Source organism: Lutjanus erythropterus, chromosome 21 (genome assembly GCF_056507025.1).
Source record: "Lutjanus erythropterus isolate fLutEry1 chromosome 21, fLutEry1.hap2, whole genome shotgun sequence".
Classification (NCBI taxonomy): domain Eukaryota; kingdom Metazoa; phylum Chordata; class Actinopteri; order Lutjaniformes; family Lutjanidae; genus Lutjanus; species Lutjanus erythropterus.
The window spans coordinates 9,964,899-9,980,000 of NC_139337.1; the positions used below are offsets into that span (position 1 = coordinate 9,964,899).

General features: G+C 37.8%; 1 protein-coding gene across 4 annotated transcripts in view; it reads right to left on the reverse strand.

The window, feature by feature from the left end:
* Positions 1 to 570: 570 nt before the first annotated feature.
* Positions 571 to 15,102, reverse strand: part of LOC146307297 (WD repeat-containing protein 37-like) — a 52,897-nt gene continuing 38,365 nt past the window's right edge. For all 4 annotated transcript variants that reach the window (XM_084746776.1, XM_084746775.1, XM_084746774.1 and 1 more), the window contains 3 exons: positions 6,293 to 6,427; positions 5,254 to 5,368; positions 571 to 4,150 (listed from right to left, as the gene is read on the reverse strand). In XM_084746776.1, the coding sequence (XP_084602902.1) occupies positions 4,019 to 4,150; positions 5,254 to 5,368; positions 6,293 to 6,427 (382 nt within the window). In that variant the 3' untranslated portion in view covers positions 571 to 4,018. The remainder of the gene's footprint in view (positions 4,151 to 5,253; positions 5,369 to 6,292; positions 6,428 to 15,102) is intronic.

The following is a 15,102-nucleotide window of genomic DNA, read 5'->3' on the forward strand; positions in this document are numbered from 1 at the left end:
GCAGGAAAAGGACAGGTGAATTTAATAAAAATTAATTATGGGCTGAATTCCATTTAGCTGATTTGTCAGCAGGGCCCTGGTCTTGTGACATTTATCTAGAGGAGAGTCAGGTGTTACTTTTCCTACTGGGTTAAGTTAGAATGTCTTCTGTAAAAATGCCTGTAGATACTAAGATTAGACACTGCATCTAAACTGAGACAGAAGATAAAACATTGCCTTCTTTATTTAACCCACTTCAATGTGTTAGAGAGCATATGTATGTGTGAAAACTGTGTACCTGTCAAATGGCCTCCTTTGAGCTGGAGGACGACTTCGCAATGAAACTTTACACAAACTAAAAATATTAAGTGTTAAATCAGCCTTGGGAAGAATAGTTCTTGTTTGCACTCTACACATATTCATACACCTTATAGCTCCTTGCTCATTATCACAAGACATCATTATTACAAGCTCCCAGATTTCCATATAGTGGAATAAAGTGTGATTTTAAAGTGATACATCTTATTGGACTGAATAAAAGGGTGAGAGGTTTGTGTTAAATAAGATGAAAAAGAGACACGAGAGACTGGAAAAGGAAATCACACATTTTTATTGGAAAGTGTCAGAGAGCACGTACCCGTCACAATAAAGTATGCAAAGTAGATCACATAATGAAGTTTGAGTTGAATATGATTCGCTACAATGAAGCGAAGCCTATCCACTTTTTTTTTACCCCTCCAACGTGGCACGCAATAATTTAATGTATCAATCCAAAATCATATTTCCTCCGAGTCAGAATTCATGTGGGGTGCAAGTCGGACTTGCCTTTCTACCTGCAGATTAAAATGACATTGATATCAGTGGGCGCGAGATTGAGTTCCCTGAATGAAACAGGAATAAAAATCCTATCCGCGCTGTGCAGTGGAACACAATTAGTTATTTAACAAGCATTTGGAAAAGTGCATTGATGCTCAGATGGATAAGGCTAATGCACAATTTTCAATGCAATGGTAAGGCATTTAAATAAGTTTCTTACATTTTTAGGTTCATGCTACTTCAAAAATCCATCCTGACTCTATTGTTGATGAAGTGTGTAGCCTGAAGCCAACTTTGGGGTAAGTTTTGCATACCTACACACACTGAGCTACAACCACATCACTCACACAAATACATAAGATCATTTTATGGAACTTACAGCTCTGAAATAAGTTAAACATCTGAAGATCAAAAACTACAGCATGACTTCATGTTTAGGATATTGCACAAGTGTAACAAATAGAGTTTCCTGGATTACGTTCAAGCCCAAATAACCCTTCCGAAGCCCCACCCCTTTTGGGTCTGTCATACCAAGTAACTGCTCCGTCAGTAACAGTTGAGTGAGGTTGGTACCAAGCAGAGCCTCAGTGAAATTCTCGGTTCTTGATATGTGCTAGGCAATTAATTTGACAATAACAATCGACGATGAGTCCTCCACTGTAAGATCAGCAGTCAGTTGTAGTTTGCCAGTGTTATTCTACATAGCAAAACACGAGTTAAGTAGCTAATGACTGATGTAGATTAGCAAGCTAGTTAGAACTGCTTTTGGAGCACAGCAAAAAGAGGTGGGACTTAGGAAGGGTCAGTTCTAGTTAAAACAAACTGAGATTCAGTGCGTATTTCAAGTCGTTTTCACTGATTTCTAAGACAGAAATGGGCTTCACACTGAGCACCAGAAACATAGAGGAGCTGGGTTATTGCTTCTGTATTTGGGATAAAGAGTTTCTCTCGCAGACTGAAAAGCGCCATCTACAACAAAAGGTGCAAGAGGTTATACAAGGCTAAAAGGGTTCAATGCAAAGTGTAAACACTATAACTTCATATTGACAGGCTGTTACTGAAGCACAGAAATAACCAGTAACCAACAAGTTCACTTGGGGTTGACACATTACAGCAATGCAGGGCTCTGAGTTGGCAACAGGCTGAGGAAGATGGGTCTGTAATTCACTGACACAAGGAAATATCTTATGGCTAAAAGTAGTCACACCTAAACCTGTAACATATAAGGAATATTAGATTATGTTCATGTTGAAAAGTCCCTTTCCCAGACCTACAAAAGATTTGTGAGCAACAGAAGTGCTGTTGTTTTTCCATTATTGCTATGCTCTTGACACTTTGCATTCTGACAGAGAGGCAGAATAGAGTAATACTTAAAAAATTAAATCCTACTGTAAACATGGAACAAGGCAGAGTTACAGCATCATAAGTTTGAAATAATATGGAGGCTGAGTGTGAATCGAAAGCATCAAAAGGTAATAGGGAAAGACTCAAATCTCAAACTTTCACGCAGGACAGTAGATCCTGTGTGACACACTTTTAAGACAACTGAACGACCCAGCAGGCTGGGTGATGTGGCAGGCCTCGATATGATATGTTTTGTTCCATGATAAGAAAGACTGACTAAAAGGATAAAAATGTTTCACAGAGCCACGTTATCTTTGCTGCCCTCATAAGGGAGATAACCGTAAAGACACTTAATCCATGAATTAGCGACAACCTGCAACACAATCAGGTCACTTAACTAGGCCACGACATAATATATACACAACGTCTTTATATTGTATTCTACAAACTCTCCTGGCCTTATAATTGTTCTCTCACAACTTTACAAGTAACATTCGCAAATTATCTACATGCAAGAGCAACTGTTCAGCAGTAACTAAACAACAGTGATGTGAGCAGCAGCCTATGACCGTGGAGTCAAATATATACTTTTATACTTTAAAACAGAAAAGGCTAGGAGTGAGAGGATCATACTAGCCAGGTCACAATTCACAAGTCATGCTAAATAAGTGAAAGGGTCAAATACACGAGATCAGCTCTGTGGCCTCACACACACACACTTGGACCCCATGTTAGTCACTTAAACACCGAGGGCCATGGAACAGAAACTTCCTATTTTCAAGACAAGATGAGTCTTCGAGGAGATTTTTAGAAATTTGGTATTACAGAAGCAAATCCTAACTAACTTCAGGAATCCTATCTTCTTTTATTTATTTTATCGTATCTCAGGTTAGGAAATCCTAAATACTCAATACAATGTCACTTATCAACTAACTAACTAGTTAACACTACTGTAAGCTATTGTTAGTGAATTCTACCATGAGCTATTGTTAGCAAACAGTTCTATTAGCTACCCTTAGCTAACACTACCAAGGGCTACTGTCAGTGAACACTACTGTCAGCTACTGTTATCGAACACGACCCTTAGAGAACAATAGTGTAAGATACTGTTAGTGAACACTACCATGAGCTGTTGTTAGCAAATACTACAGTTAGCTACCATTAGCAAACATTACTTTGAGCTACTGTTAGTGAACACTACTATAAGCTATTTTCAGCAAACACTACTGTGAGCTACTGTTAGCAAATACTACTGTAAGCAACTGCAATCGTTAGCTATTGTTAGCAAACATTAGCACTAGCTAGTTAGTATGTTAGCTATGTGTACAGGTGGAAGAGTTTAAGATAGAACACCTTTACGATTATGCTGAAGTTAGGAGAGTTTACTCAAAGTTTTGGGAAGTTAGGATGCTTGTGTAATACACATTTCCTATCTTAAGTTAGGATTAAGAACATTAACTTAGGAGCTGTTCATTTGTAATGTTTTTTTTTCCTAAATCATGTCCTAAACTTAATTACCATGGTAACCAAACAGTTATGGTAGCTGATCTGCAAGGTAGGAAGTTTCTGTAATACAGCCCCAGGAGATGTTTTTGCAGCTTTAAACTGCAGATGTACACAATAAATCAGAGTAATCCATGCTCCTGTCAGTCAATGCTAATAGCTGCATTTTCAAAAGCAACAGTACTGTAACTGTGATAATAAATCATGTTTTTCACACATCCGAGCAGCTGGAAATCAGTATACTACATGACAACTAAAATGCTTCACAGGGTAAACTCTTCCAACATAGTAGCATGTGCGAGGCCACAGATTACAGTGTTTATGTGCACCGAGTCCTACTCTACTGTGTGTTTCTGATATGTGTGTGTCAGCGGCATCACTTCTCCTGCAGCAGGGCGGGGATGTTGATGTTCCAGCCGATGGCCTGCCGGTCGAAGCCGCAGGTGAACAAGTTGCATGACTGGTTCTCTTCGTTCCATGCTGTGCAACACACCATTCGCCTATGACCCTGTGCAAACACACATTTAAATGATTAGGTTTTTACTTATACTGGTCTCACTGATCCTGTTCTCCCCTCGATTAGATCATATTCAACTGGCAGATCTCACTTTGTCTTTCACAACAACTCTTATGAGACTGCACTAAGGTCAATTATGGTGTGGCACAAGGCTCTGTGCTTGATCCTATTCTGTTCTCTACATGTTGTCCCTTCATAAATTAATAAATCATTAAATCGAGGTGTTTTTGTACATTCCTATGCAGATGATACTCTGCTCTATATCTCCATCAAGCCTGGTGCCTGTGATGCTGGAAGAATGCTTTTTAGTATCAAACAACTGATGTCATCTAACTTCCTCCTTTTCAATACTGATGAACTGCTAGTTCTTGATCCACATCAGATTAGATTTTTTTTAATCTCCCTTTTTAAAAACAAATCAAGGAAATTACAAAGACTGAATATTTCCATTTACAAAATATCTCCTAGATCTGTTCCATTCTTTCCTTGGGTGATGTTGAAATACTTTTTCTACATTTTTCTGATCTGGACTCAACTATAATAACACTTTTTTCTCAGGCTTACTCAAACCAGCTGTTAACAAAGTACAATTTATAAATATACTGCTGCTGGGATAATAACCAAGACTTATTACCCTTTCCTGTACATGCTAGATCCGACGTCAATATTCTACTATTAAGTATTACACAGACTTGCACCATCCTATCCTTATTACCTCTAGTCAGTCCTTGTACCTGTTAGGGCTCTATGATCACAACATGTCAGTAAATAAGTAAACAAGTTATCATTATGTGGCAGGTTTTTTTCTTACCAAGTACCTCTTCTTTCAAACCACTTCCCTATCCAAATACGCATACTGTGTTTTGTTTAATTTGACCTTTATTTTTATATATTTTTAAATAGTTTTAAAATGTTGTTACAGAGTTTTATATGTAGATTATTTCACTGTTTTTCAGTGTATTTTGTTATGTACAGAGCTTTGAGACATGTTTTGTGATATGGGCTATAATAAACTTTGACTTGACTTAGGTTTAATTATGGCAAATGGCTGATCAAACACACGGCATTCCCATCTACGTTGTTCCTGTTCTTACCATTCTGTTGCTGCGTGGAAGTCTGGCCAGCCTCACTCCGCTCATGTCAAACAGTCGGACCTGTCGATTGTCATGCGGCAGTGCGATGATCCTCTGGTTGGCAGAGACGCTTACTCTGAAAGATCAGATCAGAGTTCACTTTCAATCTTGGCCACACTTTGTTGATACTCCAAGTTCTGCAGTGCAACTGCATTGTGGACTTTTATTCTACTGTTTTTAATTTTTCACTGTTTTGAAATATAGCTCAGCATTAGATTTACAGAGCTCTCCAAAGCACAAATTCGCTTTCGCACGTTTTCACTTTCTAGTTTGCACTTGAGTTGCAACAGTATGAGAGTAGTAGTAGAATTAACATCAGTTACAGTGACCAGTAAACAGATGAAAACAGAAGGTTTTTTGGTTGGAAAAAAACACAATATTTATAACTTTCTAAGATATTATGTCCTATTTTTTAATACGACTAATACAGCAGATTTCTTTTTTTTTTTTTACACTAATGCTGTAGACTTAAATGCTTTTTAAATTACACTAATGAGATATAATTCACAATTTTTCAGAACTTTAATATGATGGAATTTAGTATTTTTACAAAACCAATACAGCATAAGTTAATATTTTTCTTTTTAATAACACTAATACAGGAAAATTCTTTTTTTAAAACTAATACAGCAGGACTCAATACCATAGATGAGCAAAAATATAATAAGCATTCATTTTAATACCATGCTGCAACTTTAGTTTGCACACATTTCCATATGGAGCCCTTCTGAGCGACTTGCTGTTCAATAGGAGAATGGTCTTTTACATTTGTGCCCACTGTGTCATGATTCATCCACGATGAAACACCTTCACACAGCAATATGACAACATGCTCGTGTGGAATCAAAATCATTTTCAGATTAGGAATCGATTTTGATGTATGAATTCTCTATTCTCAGATTCTTTAGTGACCTTATTTGTCCGCAGAGAATCAAAAGAGACTTCCTGGAGCACCTACAGAGCTCGGCTCTCATCCAGTCACATCCCTACTTTCACCTACCTGTTCACAGCTGAGTCAGTGCGGATGGTTGCTATAGGCGACCTCATGTTTTTCAAATCCCACACCTTGACAGTGCGGTCGTCACTCCCTGAAACCACATTGTCACCCACCGTGAACACCGCCGACGTCACTGTGCTGCAAAAAAAAAAGGACACACACACAAGCCAGTTGTTAGGACAGAGGATGTAATACTCTCCATTGTGTGTTCAAGCTGAAACAAAAAGTGTATCATATTTAAGAGATTCACACTGTACTACACAATGGAATTTAAGTGCAGTGAAGATGATAGGAAAAGTACAGCAAAGGTGCTTCCACTTTATCCAGTTCAGGAAAAGGAAGAAAGTGTCAGAAGTGAAAACTCATTTATAGCCAGTAAAGTCCCCCTCTTCTACAGACGCTGTATTTACATCTATAAAGATGAGACAGAGCCACACGAGACACAGTCGTTTGTTAAGATAAAATGACACTGCCTGAACCAGGAGAGGGTGTATCAGGTACAACATCAGAAAGTTCACACTGATTAGAAGCAGGATCACACTTACATGCTACGTTCCTGTCACGGGAGTACAGATGTCAGAACAAATTGATGGTTTAGATAATGACTTGAAAGTTTTAACACCACCAAATGTGCTGGTGAGATGCTATGAAAGATGATTTCTGCCTTGCTCTTACACAGATTTATAGTGAGGCTCATGTACTCTGTTAGCATTTCACTTCACGATCACGTTCAATAAACCCAATACTGCAAAGAGAACCGCAAAAAAATACATCAATATTGCTGCTGCATGCTACTTGAAGAATTAAATGAAAAATATATATATTAATGGGCAAAAGGTTCCAAGCAGGGCACAAAATAAGCACTAGCCACCAGCCAAATGCAGGTAAAGCATGCAGGCTGCTAGAACTGTCTCACAATCACTATCTTATTGATTATATAATCAATAAGTCATTGCATTCATTACTTTTAGCCAATTGCCATGTGTGAATCAACAGAAATAGCATCTGCAATTTTTTGATAAGTAAGAAAAAAACAAACAAAAACATGTAACAAAACAGTATTATAATGAAGTCCTGTAGTGCCGTAGAGATGCTCTGGCAGACAAATCTGGCCAACATGTTTTCAAATGTCACATCATCACAATTTTAATAGTTTTTTTCTGTGGAAATGGAACCTCTGAGGCAAAAATTATCATTCCTACTAATCATATCACATATCTCAATATCAATGTAAGTCAAAATAATCGCAATGACTTTTTTACCAGATCGTGCAACCCCACTTTTACCTAACCTTTTCACTCATCTATCCATTAGTTCTATCTATTTAAACTGTTTATTCATTACTTTTAGATAACTATTTCTAAACTAGCTGACACACACTTTCAATGGCAACATGTGATGTTAATGTGTTACAACAACTGACTCTTTTTAAATTTGTCTTTTACAAAATATGGACACAATATGGAATACAGTAACAGTGCATTGTAAATTTTATTTACTGCTTCACACAGTAGGAATCCAGCAGGTTTCTGGTTATTGTTGCTATAATTCCTTAACAGCAGCTGAAAATCTAGATTTTGTGATACAAAACACTTGAAACTTTCAACCAGAAGAGGTCACTTTGAAAAAAAAAAAACTTTAAAGAGACTTTCCTCTTGTACTCTTTAAGTGGAATGCAAGTGTCACTTCAGCCTTTATACCACAAGATAATAGACAGGATAAAAAGCTAAATGATGCCAAATGCATAATATAATTTGCTCCATCATTTTATCAGCTATATTGGGAGGAGAAACGGAGGCAGAAACTTTCTTTATATGCATGCAGCATTCCCCTCCTCCCACGCCCTTTCTCCAACCAGCCGTGATGCGCTGCTCCACATGATAGCACTGAGGTCAGGCCTAGCCATTCATTTAATAGACCTTTAATATTTCCAATCTATTACTGTATGTCAGTCGCTCCTATGAGGCTTTTTTTCTTCTCTGCTCCCTTTTGTTCCTGTTCAGTCATGGAGGGAGCGTAAAGAAAAAAGCTAGCTGATTCTTGATTAAGATTAGCGTTGAGTCCCTTCACACACACAAGCAGCGTCTAGAGCTCCACATCTAGTTTTTCTTTCTAAAACTGGCTTCCTTCTTAATTCAAATTGACACAGCATTAAGGGCTAATTAGGGGACTAAACTTTGTCCTATTAGAGAGGCCGGGGCTGGAGAAAACTGCTGTATCGTTACAGGCACCTTCTGACATTGCAGGGTACAGCCCACCTGGGAATACAAGAGGCAGAGAGACAGAGAGAAGGGAAGATAGGAGGTGTGCTCGGTGGGAGGTGTGTGGGGAGTGTAATCAGACAAGGTAATTGATTAAAAGGTTGATTAAGGTTAAAGGGTTTTTAGAATGGGTGGTGAGGAGGGAGGGGAGTATTCAGTGTTACTTAATGGCATCTCTGCAGTGTCTGACAGCCAAGGTCAAGACTCCCTGTGATCGTAGGCATAGGGAGTTGCAAAGGAAGAGGGAATCATGGGAACTTTTTGCAGTCAGAGATGTTGAAGTGAGCTGAATTTCCCCTTAACCATAAACCCCAAAGGTCCTCTAGACCCATAAAGATTAGGCAGGTCTGGTTTGGTGGTCCTCTGTGGACCAAGTTTTCCTGCCTGAACTTCTTTGACCAACATACCGACAAGATTTATTAGAATGGATGAGAGCAGCCCATCCAGATATTTTGCTCCTGCATCATGCTCCTGCCCCTTTCTGGGTGAAAACAGCCACTCTAATTAGACTGGCAGTCGATATAAATTCAGGTCTTTGCAGAAAATAAGAGAACCGTATCACTGTTTAGCTATTAGGAGCCCATTTAGGTGAGCACTTTTGCAGCATCTTTGCCGATCAACGATTGGTGTTGTTACACAGAAAAAAAAAAAAGAAGAAATAGGGGTCCTTTCAGTGTGATTCAATCTTTAGGTAATGCATTCGGCCATTTGTCACTTTGCTGTTTTGGTACTGTTGAACCAAACTCCATTCTAAGAGCAGGCCACACTTTTTACAGTAAAAACTTCAGTTAGATCATCACTAAGACTCTTTTCTGATTCACTTTGATCTACAGAGAAAATCAGCCCCCATGCCATTTATTCAATACCATCATTAACTAACCTGTGATCAAGTGTTCGCCTCAGACACACATACTGAGCGACTGGTTTTACAGTGCTCGTTTTCAGCCAAAGGGGGCTATGGTCGTTCTCAAGACAGGGGTGTAATTTTACAGTATGTCAGTCAAAGCCCAGATCCCACCAGCTTCAGCAGCTACAATGAAATCAAAGTTTTATTATACTGACTACACAGATTTTGTGCAATTATGGCATCAAATTGCTCCCTTCTTCTTTCCTGAGACAAAAGCTATTATAGTCAGTTCTACACTCTTAAAATGAAAATAATCACTCTCACATCCACAGCCCATTGCCTCACAGCAGTGTGTGAATTTCAGGCTGTTGTTAAACTGAAATTTAAGAAATGGATACAGCTATCTTTAGTTAACTCAGCAGTGATGTTTGATTTCTTTTATCGTTTGTGGATTGCAAGGGCAATGAAATTCTGTGGCCAGACAATTATTTACTTGTACAATAGTTCCTAATTAAATGGATCTTCTCCATTGAGGGAATTAATATACAGATATCCAGCAAGAGATTTCAGTGTAATTAAAAGAAACACACTAACAACTTGGGCTGCCCCCTGAAAGTCAAAGATACGAGTCATCAGTCGGAGACCCCTCAGTCAACCAAGATTCAAGTTGAGCAATCGTTTTTTGGTTTTTGTTAGTTTTTGGGGGTTTTTTTTGTTTTGTTTTGTTTTGCAGTGTACTCCAGGTACATTTCAGTCACCAGTATTAGCTGCAAAGTGAACACTCCTTGTTTTTCATTTGGGTTAAATATCCACCACTACATCAAGTCGACCTGACCTGCTGATGAAAGCAAAGGACAGGTCCTGCCGACCTGGACCCAGAAGAAAGGCTCTGTCCAGTCAGGGTTATTTTCTGACCTCTACTTAGAAGTGGTGAATTTACAGCTCACATCAATGGTACAGTCTTTCTTTAATATCTAGTGTCAACAAAAAAAATGTTGCATGTTTCCAACCCATCATCATTGTATTTAGCACATATTAGCTTGGGAGTATAATCCAGGCTTTAACTTGGCTTGTTTACTATATTACGTGAACCTTGCTGTCGCCCTGAATGTCCTGCCAAAACCCATTCAAAAATCTGACAATTCAATAAAGTGTTGCTTGATAGTCTATGTGGAAAAACAAAGGTTGAATCTTTGTGTAGAACAGTCAAATCCAATTAAACTGACAAATTTCTGTCGGGTACAGCTCTACAAACAACCAACAGTGATGCTAAACAAAAAGGCAAAGACCAAAAACCTTCACAATAAGACTGTTGTTCAACATGTCTTGAAGCCACATTTCCAGCCCACTTGTTATGTCTTTACCTAACAGCACATTTTTATCTTACATAAATCTGCCAAGCTAACTAGAGTATTTGTTCTGGCAGTTTGGCTTTGATCCTTATCTTCCTTCTTAATAAGTACATAATGACTGATGTGTGAATTTAAGAAAATCTCAGGGAGTATCACAATGTGCTCACTGTAAGTGGATGAGAGAGTACGCCAAATGCCTAAAAGGTAAAATGTAAATGAAACAATTCAGGTACAGACGACTAAGAGGTTTTAGAGCACTTTGTTATTTTGCTGTGCTGCTGCAATACTGACAGTTGCTGAGAACCTGGTAAGTGCCGGTGTATTCCTCCAGAGACAGGATGTCAAATCTGCATACAGACACCACACACACACACACACACAAACCCACAAACACACATATATATACACACTCAAACGTGTAGTTCTATCAAATGCTATCAAATGTCTATGAAAGCTGCTGATGGCAGGAGAGACAAACGTGACATGGCATTCGGTTTGTAGAGCAAGTCTGCTGTCACTTCTTGTTTGCTCTCGGTCTTTTTGTTAGCTCACGTGCAGTTGTCATTACTCTGCAATTATGGCGGGGCGGTGGGACAGAGGGTGTGTGCTGCACTTTTAGCTGCCACGGTTCACTGTCAGGAAGTGTTAGCTGTAATTGCCGCTGAAGACGGTGGAAAACGAGAGGCTGTCTCCCCTCCAGCTCCCAACCTCTTCTGCCTATTAAACCATTCACACTCTCCTCTCCTCCGCTGTTCCCACAGGAGAGATGTGGAAATTATGCCATTTACGCCATATCATTATGTCATATCAGAGATTCTGGAAAATTAGCCAGAGAAACAGCAGGGAGAGATCAACCTGCTATTGTTGGAGGGTCCGTTAAAACAAAAATTGCTTATAAGTTGTAAAGTGGAGAAACACACACACACACACACACACACACACACACACACAGAACTCTTTTGTTGTACAACTCAACCTGATTTTTTGATAATCGATTAATTAATCAAAGTCCTTTGGCTCGATGAAACAAGGCAGTTCATGATGTCATCTTTGACATATAAATTTTGTTATATTTTCTGATATTTTTAGAGCAAATGATCAATCCATTAATTGAGAAAATAATCACTAGTTCCAGCCCTATCACACTCAAACCTTATGTCCAGAAATTCATAGGCCAGGCCAAATACATAATGACAACAATCTATAAAGATCTGTTGTCACGTAGAACATTATGTGTATGGCAGGATTACTGCCACTGAAAAGGATAATGGACATACAGCTTGCAACTATTAGGCAATTAATCACTGAGTCAAAAAACCATCAAAGAATCTGCATTTAATCTGCATTTATTTCATAACTTTATTAATTGTAAAAAATGTTTGTTTTATTTTTAAACAAACAATGCCAAATACTCAACGGTTCCTTGTCTTAAGAACATTTTATACATGTACTGGAACTCTGCACTGATCTGGACATTCCCAAAAGGAGCTGCATAACTGCTTTGGTTGGGTACCGTTCACATCTGGAGTGATATAGTGTTTTGTATTTTCCTGCATTTTCTGCATTTCAACTGATAGTTGAAAATTCAACTGGCTCCACCAGACAAAAATCTTGATTATTGATTAATTATTGATAAATGAATTTTTAATTCACTAAATTCTTAACAGCAATTATTCCATTAATCATTAACATCCCTACCAGAGCATTCAACCCTGTTGTTTGTCTGAGATGATCTCCCAGCTGCTGAAATCTGGCACCGATATAACTAAATGTTGTTTCCATAGCAGCAACAGTAATGTTTACAACAGTTAAGTGTCTACATAAACCATAATCCATAATCCATAGTCACATTATCTGTCAGAATCATCATGTTGTCTGTTTTTCTCTGATCACTGCCTGCAGGTATCACGGAGAGAGGAAGGGCTCATTTTTCTCATCCAGCAGGAAGTGTACAAAAGTTTTAAGGTTTGTGGCAATTTGAGTTCAACAGTTTGAATTCATACAGACAGCTAATAGCTAATGCTATTAGCCAAGCTATCATGCTGTGCTTGTGTAAAACAAAGCTGATGGATGAGAGACTGTGGACAGAGCAGACTGGCACCTTGCAGCATCCATGTTTTACGGTTATTGAACAGGTGTATTGATAAAGAATTGGCTTTTAACTCACTGGGTTTTATAGGACTTGCTTACAGTAATGAGCATGATGTCATGAACCCAAGTACGCTAATCTTTGACTTAGTTTCACTTTATTGTCTCTTCACTGCACAGTCTCTGCTCTGCTCTTCACTGACTTTTTACACCAAAACGTATTCATTTAACAATTATTTATGACTTTACAGTATTTCTAGAATCCCATCAGACCTTTGTTAACAAAATTCAAGACTTGCAAATCAAATTTCAGACTTTTATGGCCTTAATTTTAGATGTTTAAACTTAATGCTTTTTTAAGACCCTGCAGATACCCTTGTAGCACCCAATAATGTAACAATTTACTGAAAATGTAATAACGCCTGAAAATGTGCTCAAATTTGCACTTAACTCAATCGAAAATGTAATAAAACCCGATAATGTAATAACTTGACCAATAATGTAATAAAATATTCTGACTGATATTTTAATAACATTTTTACCGATAATGTAATACCTTATTACATTATTGGAGATTTATTACATTTTCAGGTGGGTCTTTTTTTAAAAAAAAAAAATGATAATGTAAAAATTGACAGATAATGTAATATAGAGGTCTATATTTTGTGTTTTGAGAATCTAAGACTGTTAAATACACTGACTTTGAAACAAGAGAATAACTATTGCTTCCCTAAACATACTTCGCTCTCCACAGTTTTCCAACAAATCACTATCTCGTGAAAACAACCACAAACTAACAAAACAAATTTAAGTAACACTTCATTTGACGAGGGTATGCATAGGTATTCATAAAACCAACATATTATTTAAAATTTGACATAAATATATCCTCTCATAAATGGCTATTGTATCACTTTGAATGACGGGGCAGTATGGCTCAGTGGGTAGAGTGGCCATCTTGTAACCGTTGCTGGTTCGATCCTGGCCTACAGAGGTCATGTTGAGGTGTCCCTGAGCAAGACACCGAACCCCTAACCGCTCCTGATGGGTCGTGGTTAACGTCTTGCATGGCAGCTCTTCCGCCTTGAGTGTGTGACTGGGTGAATGTGATGTATAATGTAAAGCGTTTTGGGTATCGTTTCAGGTATAGTAAAGCACTATATAAATACGGACCATTTACCATCTTCCTCTAGCCTATGTCAAGTGATAGTGGTCAGCTGACATGCCATGAGATTTACCTCTGTGAGTACAGGTTTAATAAAAATGACAAAACATAATGACAACTGACTTGTTCATTTTTTGACTTTTGAGACATACATACATACATACATACATGCATACATACATAGTGGAGAGAGCATACATACATACATACATACATACATACATATATACATACATAGTGGAGAAAGCATACATACATACATACATACATACATAGTGGAGAGAGCATACATACATACATAAATACATACATACATAGTGGAGACAGCATACATACATACATACATACATAGTGGAGAGAGCATACATACATACATATATAGTGGAGAGAGCATACATACATACATACATACATACATAGTGGAGAGAGCATACATACATACATACATACATACACAGTGGAGAGAGCATACATACATACATACATACATAGTGGAGAGAGCATACATACATACATACATACATACATACATAGTGGAGAGAGCATACATACATACATACATACATACATACATACATAGTGGAGAGAGCATACATACATACATACATACATACATAGTGGAGAGAGCATACATACATATATACATACATACATACATACATACATACATAGTGGAGAGAGCATACATACATACATACATACATACATAGTGGAGAGAGAATACATACATACATACATACATACATACATACATACATGCATACATACATACATACATAGTGGAGAGAGCATACATACATACCTACATAGATGCATACATACATACATAGTGGAGAGAGCATACATACATACATACATACATACATACATACATACACACATACATAGTGGAGAGAGCATACATACATACATACATACATACATACATACATACATAGTGGAGAGAGCATACATACATACATACATACATACATACATACATACATAAATACATACATAGTGGAGAGAGCATACGTGCATACATACATACATACATAGTGGAGAGAGCATACATACATAGATACATACATACATACATACATAGTGGAGAGAGCATACGT